Genomic DNA, 12,351 nt, shown 5'->3' with positions numbered 1-12,351 from the left:
TCGTTTTTTTCTGTTTTTTTGTTACGGTGGTGTTGTTTATGCAAAGAACTGTTTGGTATATCTATATCTATGCGCTGTAATAGAGGCAAAAAACTTCAATAAAAAATAAAAAAGTTTAGATGGAGGGAATGAATCATAGGTCCTGATTAATAGTTAGGTGTAAATGTGTGGAGATTCCAGGTGGCCAGAACCACCTTTTCCGTCCAGTTTCTCCGCACATGTGCACTCCGATTATGAGTTAAACTCCTCGGAATGTGGAATAACTGCGCAGACGTGCTATTACCGTGCGGTATTATACACAATAATTCCTTTACTGAGGTTTTTAACACAAACATTTACCGCTTGCTCTGAGCTGTAGCAGCCAAAGCCGCATGCGGTTTATTACAGGCCGAAATGATCAGGGCCAGTTTCAATCTTGCATCTGGGAAATCTAGGGGCATCTGTCCAGCTGTGGTCAGGCGTGGCAGCATCCTACCCAGGGGTACCATTCGACCCGCCTCATAATCAGAGCCTTGTAGTGCACACCTCCATGAACACAGCTAAGATGCTGGAGAGAGGAAGGGTTCTGCAGACAGGAGTGAGTGCCTGCGGGCTGCTGCGGGGAGGATGTCGTGTTTGGATACAAAAACCAGGTCTGAATACGTGTTGCTGAATTTCCTTCCTTGAGTATCCAGCCTCAAATCCGGAAATAGATGCACGGCCGGAAAAGTTTGAAGTCATTTTTTGGAAACTTTATCGGACACTGGGTAGCGCCACAGTGAGCCTGGGATGCATATCTGAATCTGTGTGTATATGAAGTTGGAGGCTGAAAATGTTTTTAGGGGACATAGTATCTTTCAAGCAAACACATAATTTTACCTGTTTTGATGTTTCATTGCAGGATCTGCTGAGTATAGGCAGAGACCCTTTCTGGGCTGCTTGAGAGGCCTGAGGATGAACGGCTTGACCCTGGACCTGGAGGGCAAAGCCAACAGCTCAGAAGGGGTGAACGTGAACTGCACGGGTTATTGTCATAATCCCCTCATCCCGTGCCAAAATGGCGGCCGCTGCGTGGAAAGATACAGCCACTACACCTGCGACTGCAACGGCACGGGCTTTGAGGGCATGGTGTGCACAAGAGGTAGGCCCCAGTTCCATTTCACACAGTAGTTTTGTGAAAGCCTGAGTAGTTAACAGGCTTGTTACTAATCATTATTTTAATAATGACAAATGTTCAGATTAAGAAGGGTGGCTGGATTGCTAGGACCAAAAAATCTGGGGCCATTCCTAAGCATCGTCAACCCAACCTGTCAGAGTCCACGCCTGAGATTACCCCCAATGACAGCTACCCAGATGGCCCTCTGCCCCTCAATCTCCACCTATCAGACACTGTCTCACATTGCACACCCGGCCTTCAGACTCTGCTTCTTAGCCCACGCCTCTTTGAAAGGGGCCTCATACAAAGTTTAGGATCTGTTTCCGGAGTACCTAGAAGCATTAATTCTCTGCAGCAGAAAATCATGTATTTGGCTATTAGAAAATTGTACACCTCATTAAACAGTGGATGAACAGCAGATAATATTCTTACGTCATGACAATGAATCGGTTGGTGATACATGGTGCCACCACGAAAAATGCCAATCACAAATTCAACCGCAGCAGGAATTGAGCAATGTTACAAAGTAAGATGTGCATCTCTGTTACTGTGCCCAGCAGCATAGCATTGGATGTAAGCACCCGGGGCAAGGCAAGTAGCCTTCCACTTTTCCTTTAAAATGTTGCACGCCTAAGAATGGCCCGGCGCTCCTAAGAAGGCCCATAAGAATTTTGAGCCCAGGGCAATCGCCGATGTGCCCCCTCCCTTGCTACGCCAGTGACTGTGCCGGATCATAGCACATGAAAATGTGTGCTCCGGAAGGTAAAGTAGATTCATGGCTGCTATCCTAAGACACAATTCTACCATCATGTATGTGAATGTTGATTGAATGTCCCAGGATACTGTCAATAATATGAGGGTGTTATTAAAATATTCCAGGGTGATTTTAATACTATGACGAGGTGCATGCCAGGCTGGCTCTGATCCTGCTCACACATGGTGCTCCTCACAGTGTCCTAGGATGCTTGATTCCGGTCCAGGGAAGACATGGCTTGGCAGTTCGGGCTGGACTGTTCCCATGAGGCACAGGGTCAAGACTGATTTGCATATGGCCATGACTGAACTGGGGTGGCATGGTGAGCAAAATAACGATGGATTAAACCCAGATCTGTGACTGGGGGTGAATGTTTTGCCATTGTGCAACATTCCGTCCATCATCTTGTGTGTTTTGCTCCTCACAGTGTGCCAGCCAGTCTGTTCCGTGATTGGCAAGTCAGTTTCTTCGTTGTTTTGGCAATTTCACTTTGCCCCATTTAAGCATGAAGTGCTTGGCACATTTGCTGGGTGTTTCCATATTGCCATACCAGCTTCATAATGCTTCAGTTAAGCATGCATTGCCAAGCCACCAAATGCCTGGTATTTGCTACTGTATGCCTAGCTACTTGCATGTTAGATATTGCCATCACATGCCCACTTAGATACTTCCCACACATAAGCCAGGCTCCCCTCCTTTGCTGTCACTGCCATTGTGTGGCAGGTAGGTCCGTTCTGTGGTAGGTATTCTAATTGCATGTTCTCGGATGCTACCACCCTCCATTGATTGGCATCTTCCCCTGAGTAGACATAGTATCACCTTAACTACGAGTGCCACATTTTTGATGGCTGATGCGACACTTCATAAAGCAGGTGGCTTCAGCATCACTAGAGCTGTCTATGATGATGCTGTGACAACCGCCCTTGCAAGGAAGGCACTGGTTTGAACACCCAGCATGTGTGCCTCTTTGCTTCTCTCATGCATATGTCAACTACTCACTGGTAGGTCTAGTTCTGTACACCAACCTCGCTGGTTGGCTCTTGCTGTGGGTGCCTGAAATAACATCCTCCCATCCTTTAAACATGCTTTCATACAAACATACCTGGCAACCAACAGGGTAATACCCAATTGACCCTTTTAGTACCTGGGTAAGGAACAATAAAGAGCAAGCAACAAATTGGTACAAAAGGAAAAGATAAGAAAATAACTTTGGACAAGAGCACACTAATTGACTCTATATCTAGTTTATTAATCTAGACAGATTTTATCAAAATATTTGGACTTTCCTGCATCAGAAATGACCACGGACCTTAATGGAAGCAACAAAGCAAAAAATACAACAACACAAATATACATAAATTGAACATGTGCAAAACATCACCAACAAGAAAAGACTAATGAACACAAAAAAATTAATTAACCCCTAAACAAACATATAATTTTCTGTTAGTGTCCTCCTAATAATTTCAGGACGAACCACTGGAAGGAAGTCCACAGAGCGCGCTGCGACTCAACAAATTATTGTCGGACTTTCTCAGCACACTCAACAGTGAATAACCACACTGTACTTATTTTCAAGGACTCCTCCTTCAAAACCGGGTCTACGCAATTGCGTTTCGGCCATATATTTTCCTCGGCCTCCTCAGGACAGGGTTAATACAAGGAATGTACACACAAGTGGTAGGGTGGTCCGAAGGACGCTCCTACGTGTGGGTCATCCGGGTCCCCAGGTACCCAAAAGGGTGCCGACCCTTCCTTCACCAGGAAGTCCTCCCTGCTTGCACTGACTGGCAACGACTTGTTTAATAAGCAGAACGATTACTACTTTGAAAAAAGTCCGACTAAAAGTCCGGAACAAACAGCCACTCCACTCGGCAATCCTAACGGCGCTGGTCTGCGTGTCAAACAAACAAACATACGGCACATGTGATTATAGTACCTTGAAACAGCCCTTCAGCTTCCTCGCAATACTTTTAGATTTTAGGTTGAGCCTAGCGCAGCGCGCATGCGCTGAACTAGGAGAGGTCCTCTTGGAATCACTCCAGACTTTCACTAAACTTGTGCGTGTGGCTTTCTATTTTCCACACATTCTATTGGCCTTTGCATGTGGCTTTCAAAAATGAAAGCACGCAATTGGCCAATGGCGGGTGCATGTCCCACCTTTTCTCTAAAGGTTCCCTCCCACGGCTTTTGGGTCTCGGGAGCGAGCAGCGGCATGCATTGTGCCAGCTGCATTCCTCCTATTGTGGCTCATGTTACAGCACGGTCGCTTTCACTTTCGCGGCCGCGCTTGTTGTCTGTGTAGGTGCATGCTGTTCCCTGCGAGGAGTGTTTTGCAGTGACTATGTGATGCGCCCTGTAAGCGCTGTTGTTCTTGTGTGTGGGTGCTTGCTGTGCTCAGTGCATGGGTGCATGCTGTGCCCTGCTCGGGGGTGTCATTGCGGGTGCATTCTGTGTCCTGTGAAGCGCTGTTCACATAATGCGTGTCTGCATGAACTATTAGTGATTCCAAAAGCTTACTTTCTGCACGTGATTTTGGGCTGATCTTTAAGGTTGGAAATCGCGTGCGTGTGTCATGTATTTGCTGCTGCCTGTGTCAGGTGAGTCACGGAAGCTTGTACAGTTGCCCACACTGCTGCTCCAGTTTGTGTCAGGAAAGGTTTCACTGCTGCCAGGTATGTTCTCTGTGGAAGGATTTTTAAATTAATTTGAAGATGTATGTAGCGCGGCTTATCACCATGTAAGGGTTTCCAGGCGATGTCTGGGCATGGGAAGATTAAGTGATTTGCCCAGAATCATAGGAATTTGAGCCGAAGTCGAGACGCGAACCCAGAACTCCAGCTCCTAAGTTGGCAGCTCTGGTCCCTGTGCCATATCCTCTCGGTATAAAACAGTTTCTGCCTTTATTTGTTTTGTGAGGTCAGCTTGCTCTGTGCAGAGAAGCGTGTACTGCTGCTGCCATTGAAGTACCTGTTCTGTACAACGGATTAAAGCTTGAGAAAAAAAAAATGCTACCCAAAAGCCAGGCCTCACCTGCTGTCAGTGTGTTTGTATAGTGTCCCGGACAGATGTCAGCGAGCGGACCGACACTTTGTGCTTGTTAAAGGAAAATATAACATGCCCCCTTCATTTCCCTCTGGTCGTTTCCCTAAGGGTCTTGGGGCAGTTCTCATTCCGTTATTGCACGTTTGATTCATAGCTCACAGGCACTACATGCTACTGTAATACTCGTGGATGTGTGTATTTACACCAGAACTTGTGACTTAATTCGTGTTGCATTTTTTACTCTGAGTCCTTTTCTCTTTTTTGTTGCTCTTGCGATGGCTTGTCTTGACGCCACACCTTGCTGAAATGGAGTCTCCATTTTCTTTAAACAAGCATTTGCAATAGGTCTCGCATTTACGCTAGTGGCATTGTAAATGACAATGCCTTTTATTTATGTTTTAAATACAAAACAAAAAAAAAGGCATTGTTATTTGCAATGTCAATAGCTCAAACTCGCATAAATGCGAGACCTATTGCATTGCAAATGCTTGACCTTTTTGCCCTGATTCTCTAGATCACATTTCCAATTCTGCTGCCTATGTTGGTGTTTCTCTCTACAGCCCTTTATCTCGCTGCTTCTTCCCACATGTTGTGGTGGCGAGGGTTCTTAAAAAACTCGGTATCAATTAAAGATACCTGAAGTCCAGCACTTGAATAGTTAAGAAGTCTCAATATTGATAGGCTAGGGCAGAATTAAAATTATGTGGCATAATCAGAGTTATTTAATTAATTCCCCATTACTCTTTAACTCGGGATTACCGATAATTACACGATTACTCCGGTTTGCGTTATTATGAGGATTGTGGTGGGGGGCGGGGGGGGGCACAGCATTTTGTAGGCATGTGCTTGCATGATGGCGTATGCATCGTCACACATGAACGTACCTATGAAATGATACAGACTGCATTTTTTCTTATTTACTGATCCAAGAAGGATCGGTAAATAAAAAGAAATCTTGTCTGACTTTTCGTAAGATGACGAAGCCTTGCTTTAATTTGCTGACAGGCCTTTGACATTTTTTTAAATGAACAAGCATTGCTAAAGCCAATAGGTCTTGCCTTTGGGACCTATTAGCTTTTTCAAGGGTTTTTAGCCATGTTGCACAGCACCCCCAATGCTATGTAACATTACTAATGAATTAAAAAAGGAATCCTTAGACGTAGCCAGCCACGTAAATTCATAGGCGTGCGCAAACATGCTGCTCGCCCCTACAAAATGACACTGCTGTATTTTTTTCTTTATAGTTACTGATTTGAGATGAATTGATAAGTAAAAGAAAAAAAAGGGAGGTAGGAAGGAATATGGAAGGAAGAAGCACCACAGGCGGGGCTCTGGTGCTGTGGGGGGGGGCGAAAGCAACACAAGGGTATGGGTGAGGGAGGCAGCATGGAGGGAGCAGGTGGAGGGAAAGCAGATGACAGAGTGAGAGAGCAAAGTGAAGCACTGGAGGGAGCAGACGTGCGAAAGAGAGCAGCGTGGAGCAGTCAGGGTAGGAGCACACAGGCGAGAAAGCAAGCAGGGGGAAATTATACGAGAGCGAGCCCAGCAAGGAGGCGGCCTGGGAGAAGCACATGGGTGACAGAGAGCACCACGGAGTGCATGGGGAGAGCAGTGCACATGGGTGACAGAGAGCAACACGGAGTGCATGGGGAGAGCAGTGCACAGGGGTGACAGAGAGCAACACGGAGTGCATGGGGAGAGCAGTGCACAGGGGTGACAGAGAGCAACACGGAGTGCATGGGGAGAGCAGTGCACAGGGGTGACAGAGAGCAACACGGAGTGCATGGGGAGAGCAGTGCACAGGGGTGACAGACAACCCAAAGAGTTGGTTAAGAGGCTATGCTTCATGAGAGAAAAAAAACACAAGATTGACAAAGTGGGACATGGATAAGATGCAGGCAAATAAGAGTGACGGGTAAGCAATGGGCGGGCTACCAGCCTCTGTATGTTCTTGGTAAACCCACAATACGCCTTGTAATAGACAAGAACTAAAGGAGGGCCGCGTGGGGGCGACAGAGGAGTTGGGAGGAATCCACAGGTACTGTAGTAGGGAGGTGACAAGATAGCAATAGAGGCTCTTGAGGCGGGGCCTATGGAGGCCAAAAACATTTTTTTTAAAGCCTGGGAGAGGTGGGGCAAAAAATGGACGAGTTTGTGGGAGGACGAAGGAGAAACTCAGAGCATGTGCAGGCGATGGGTGTTCGGAGGGGAGTAGCACATGAGACAGTGGAAACAGAACAGAATGTAAGTAAAAAGTAGTATAAAATGTCAAGAAAAGAGAACATACAAGTTGGATCATAATAGAGTCACTGTGAAAAAAATAACTGAGCAGGATTGCTGGCAGAGGAAAAGAAAAAGTATAAATTCTAGTTATTGAGACCAGGCAGAAGCACAGGAGACTAGCGTAGTCTAAGAATGAATCAGCCAGTTGGGGTACACCTATTTAAAGAAACATATCTCGAAAGCGGCCTTCACTATGCTGATCACTTTAAAATGACCTTTGAAAAACACATTACCAGAACAATGAAGCAAGCCACTGTGAAGAAAGGGTTTCATTGGATTGGACGAAGCGATGTTGCCACTGCAGGCTAATGTCCGGGTGTGCCAGGCTACAGGGCCAACCCTGGATAAGGCACACACAAGGTTGAGTACTTAGATGGATTCTGCGTGACAAAACAGCATGGCAAAGGCTTAAGATACCCGCTGGACTGTATGGAAATAACCTGACTGCTTGGCAGATCGTACACCAGAAGCCAGCAGGGATGAGGGGCAGGTTAATCGCACATCAGTCCAACTCTGAGACTGTTTCCTGGAAGGTCACAGCAATGTATTCAGAAAGACAGAAAAAAACTATAATAGGAGTCTGAGATATTGAAAGAAAAAGGTATATTTATATAGACGGCAGCATCGCAGTGGGCAGACGGCGAGCTAATGTTAGTTAAACTCTCATTATAAAAACCTATAGGGACACAACGGATTTTGTAAGTGTGAACCACAAAACTGAATGATCATTTAAGCTCAAAGAAAAAACAAAATAGGTGCATGCCAAGCTGGTTCTGATGCTGCCCACACATGGTGCTGCTCACAGTGTGCCAGTCTGTCTGTTTCCTGATTGCCAAGTCAGTTTATTCGTTATTTTGCCAGTTTTACTTTGCCCCAATTAAGCATGCATTGCTTTGCACATTTACTAGGTGTTTCCATGTTGCCATGCCAGCTTCATAGTGCTTCAGTTATGCATTGCCAAGCCACCAATTGTCTGGTATTTGCTATTATATGCCCAGCTACTTACATTTTAGATATTGCCATCACATGCCCACATGGATACTTCCCCCTCATAAGCCAGGCTCCCCTCCTTTGCGGTAATTGGCAGGTAGTTCTGTGGCAGGTATTCTCTTTACATGTTTTCGGAAGCCACCGCCCTCCACTGATGGCACATTACCCTGAGCAGCTCCTTAAGTATGAGTGCCACATGTTTTATAACTGATGCCACAATTCACAAAGCAGGTGGAATCAGCATAGCTTGAGCTGTCTATGCCCTTGTCAAGGCGCTGATTTGAACACCCAGCACGGGTGCCTCTTTGCTTCTCTCGTGCATCTGTCAACTACTCACTGGTAAGTCTAGCCATGTGCACCAACCACGCTGGTGTCCAGCACTCTAAAGGACATATGCAGAGGCGTTTTAAGGCAAGGGCAAAGTGGGTTCTGGCCCAGGGCCCCAGCCTTTTAGGTGGGGGCGGGGGGGGGCTGGTAGAGCCTGTTCTGCAGTGTTGCCCTGATGACCTTGAATAATTCTTAAACACACTGTTTCAAATACCGTTTTCCCATAATTTAATTTTAATGTGGGTAATGAGTGAGAGTCTATTATAGACATTTTATAGAGAAATGTTGTGTTTATTTCATGCAACATCCATACAAAGTTTCTTTTTTATCATAAAATGACCCGGGACATGAGAAATGAGAGGTAGTCACAGAGATTATTTGCAGTAATGTAAGTGAGCTGCTGCTGTTTTACAGTATTGAAAACACAGGCCACTATCCCTAAATATTAGATGTAAAGACATTCAGCGACCTGGCCAAAAAGGGCACGAAAGAGATGAAAATGCATCATAAATTCACGAACTGTTACGAACAGAAGCCCCCAAAATACGTTCAGTCCAGGGCCCCCAAAATACGTTCAGTCCAGGGCCCCCAAAATACGTTCAGTCCAGGGCCCCCAAAATACGTTCAGTCTAGGGCCCCCAAAATCCATAAGATGTCCCTGGGCATATGCCAAATTAAATGTAGCTCTCACTTGCTCTTCAATATACTGATGTGCTAGTGGGAATCTCTTCCCACTAACATGCCTCTGTTTGTTAGCTGTGGAATGTAATAGGAAAAGGGAGGCCTGTCAAGCTACGCAAATGTGTGTAAAAGGTGGTTTGAAAACTTCACATGTTTTGGTCTTCCTCAGAGTGGCCTCTGGGATCCAAAGTGTAGCTCCTCTAACCATCAAGATTCCACCACTGTGTGTTTCCTTTGTTGACCTGCTTTGGCCCCTTCTTTGCAGATGTGGGGGCATTTTTCGAGCCGGGGACATGGCTGCGCTATAACATGTCATCGGCCTACGAGGAAGCTGCCAGACAGTTTGCTAGTATATTGACCCAAACTGCAGCCGAGGATCCCTTTCCGAGATTGAGCTACCCCTACAACCCAAGAGACAACCTGACCATGAACCGCGAGGAGATCGTATTCAGCTTCAGCACCACGGCGGCGCCCGCTGTGCTCATCTATATCAGCACTTTCACCAAAGACTATATTGCCATCATTCTCAGAGAGGACGGTAAGAGGCAATTATCCAAAGTCTTGACAAGATTAAGTCAGAATAGAGGAGGGCGCACAGAGAGAGGGCGTGTATAGAGATCTCAAAGAAAAGTGGAAATACTGGCTACAGGGAGAATTTATTGTTTTAGTGGGATATTGTTTTCAAATGGAATGGCCATACAGGGAGAATGAATTCCCTTTGTGGAAATGTATTGTTTTTCATAAAGAATAGGTATATCATAGTGAATAGGAACACTGGCTGAGTGCTTTGCGTTCTTAGGCAGTGTGCATACTGGAGAAGTATTGTTATGGTACAGATGTATAGTTTACACCTAGAATGGGCTAAATGAGAGAACTGCATGTTTTGAGGCTTTTTGCAGAGTGGAAGAAGGCTTTGCTATTACAGTGTTGCGTGGTCTTAAGGCATGGTTATAACAGAGATGCATTGGTCTCGCAGAACATGGTAATATTCAGAGAATGCATTGCTATTGCAGACTATGGGCATACCGGCAGAAGGCATTGTTATTACACAGATGTATTTTTAACAGTGAATGGGCATACAGAGAGAAGGCATTGTTATTACACAGATGTATTTTTAACAGTGAATGAGCATACAGAGAGAAGGCATTGTTATTACACAGATGTATTTTTAACAGTGAATGGGCATACAGAGAGAAGGCATTGTTATTACACAGATGTATTTTTAACAATGAATGGGCATACAGAGAGAAGGCATTGTTATTACACAGATGTATTTTTAACAATGAATGGGCATACCGGGAGAAGGTATTGTTATTACACAGATGTATTTTTAACAATGAATGGGCATACAGCGAGAAGGCATTGTTATTACACAGATGTATTTTTAACAATGAATGGGCATACAGAGAGAAGGCATTGTTATTACACAGATGTATTTTTAACAGTGAATGGGAATACTGGCAGAAGGCATTGTTATTACACAGATGTATTTTTAACAGTGAATGGGCATACAGAGAGAAGGCATTGTTATTACACAGATGTATTTTTAACAATGAATGGGCATACTGGCAGAAGGTATTGTTATTACACAGATGTATTTTTAACAGTGAATGGGTATACTGGGAGAAGGTATTGTTATCACACCAATGTATTTTTAACAGTGAATGGGCATACAGAGAGAAGGCATTGTTATTACACAGATGTATTTTTAACAATGAATGGGCATACTGGCAGAAGGTATTGTTATTACACAGATGTATTTTTAACAGTGAATGGGCATACAGAGAGAAGGCATTGTTATTACACAGATGTATTTTTAACAATGAATGGGCATACTGGCAGAAGGTATTGTTATTACACAGATGTATGTTTAACAATGAATGGGCATACTGGCAGAAGGTATTGTTATTACACAGATGTATTTTTAACAGTGAATGGGCATACAGAGAGAAGGCATTGTTATTACACAGATGTATTTTTAACAGTGAATGGGCATACGGAGAGAAGGCATTGTTATTACACAGATGTATTTTTAACAATGAATGGGCATACAGAGAGAAGGCATTGTTATTACACAGATGTATTTTTAACAATGAATGGGCATACTGGGAGAAGGTATTGTTATTACACAGATGTATTTTTAACAATGAATGGGCATACAGGCAGAAGGCATTGTTATTACACAGATGTATTTTTAACAGTGAATGGGCATACAGAGAGAAGGCATTGTTATTACACAGATGTATTTTTAACAATGAATGGGCATACAGAGAGAAGGCATTGTTATTACACAGATGTATTTTTAACAATGAATGGGCATACCGGGAGAAGGTATTGTTATTGCACAGATGTATTTTTAACAATGAATGGGCATACTGGCAGAATGTATTGTTATTACACAGATGTATTTTTAACAATGAATGGCCATACTGGGAGAAGGTATTGTTATCACACCAATGTATTTTTAACCGTGAATGGGCATACTGGGAGAAATTCTTGTTATTACACAGTTGCATTTTTAATAATGAATGGGCACACTGAGAGAAGGTGTTATTACACAAATGTATTTTGTGCATAGGGAGAAGGTATTCTTATTACACAGGTGTATTTTTTTTTTTTTACAGTAAATAGGCATACTGGGAGAAGGTGTTGTTATCACAGAGATGTGTTTTTTTACATTGAATGGGTATACTGGGATACGGTATTGCTATAAGAGAGATGTAGGTTTTACAGTGAATGGGCTTAATGGCAAAAAACATGATCATCACACAGATGCATTGTTTTAAATGTGAACAGGCGTAATGGGCAGATTAGTCAGATTTCTTATGGGTACCCTATACTACTTCTTTATCTAAAGCTGTATTTTAAATCTCCTTTCTTCTAAATTATACTCCCTTTTCTGTTTCTTCCTGTCTCTTCTTTTTTTCAAAACATGGGGTTATAATTTATAATACCATAACTTGTTTATAAATATAATACGTTTCCTTCAATATGAAATGTTATTTAATATATTTTGATGACAATTATTCATTTGTACTTTTAGATTTGGTTGCATAATTCTTTTATATAACATAAATAAAATCTTATTGAACTGAAAATAAAATTGTGACCGTAAAGTAAATCAAATTAAAGTGTG

At 43.6% G+C, this 12,351-nt stretch overlaps 1 protein-coding gene across 1 annotated transcript in view; it reads left to right on the top strand.

Moving 5' to 3' along the window:
- The window catches only part of CNTNAP1 (contactin associated protein 1), a 379,706-nt gene that overhangs the window by 334,123 nt on the left and 33,232 nt on the right, over positions 1-12,351 (top strand). The window contains exons 18-19 of the mRNA XM_085608996.1: positions 881-1,120; positions 9,481-9,753. Of these exons, the coding sequence (XP_085465122.1) occupies positions 881-1,120; positions 9,481-9,753 (513 nt within the window). The remainder of the gene's footprint in view (positions 1-880; positions 1,121-9,480; positions 9,754-12,351) is intronic.

This window comes from Triturus cristatus, chromosome 1_1 (genome assembly GCF_964204655.1).
Source record: "Triturus cristatus chromosome 1_1, aTriCri1.1, whole genome shotgun sequence".
Taxonomy (NCBI): domain Eukaryota; kingdom Metazoa; phylum Chordata; class Amphibia; order Caudata; family Salamandridae; genus Triturus; species Triturus cristatus.
The sequence above is the reverse complement of the archived record's forward strand: the minus strand, read 5'-3'. Positions and strand labels throughout refer to the sequence as shown.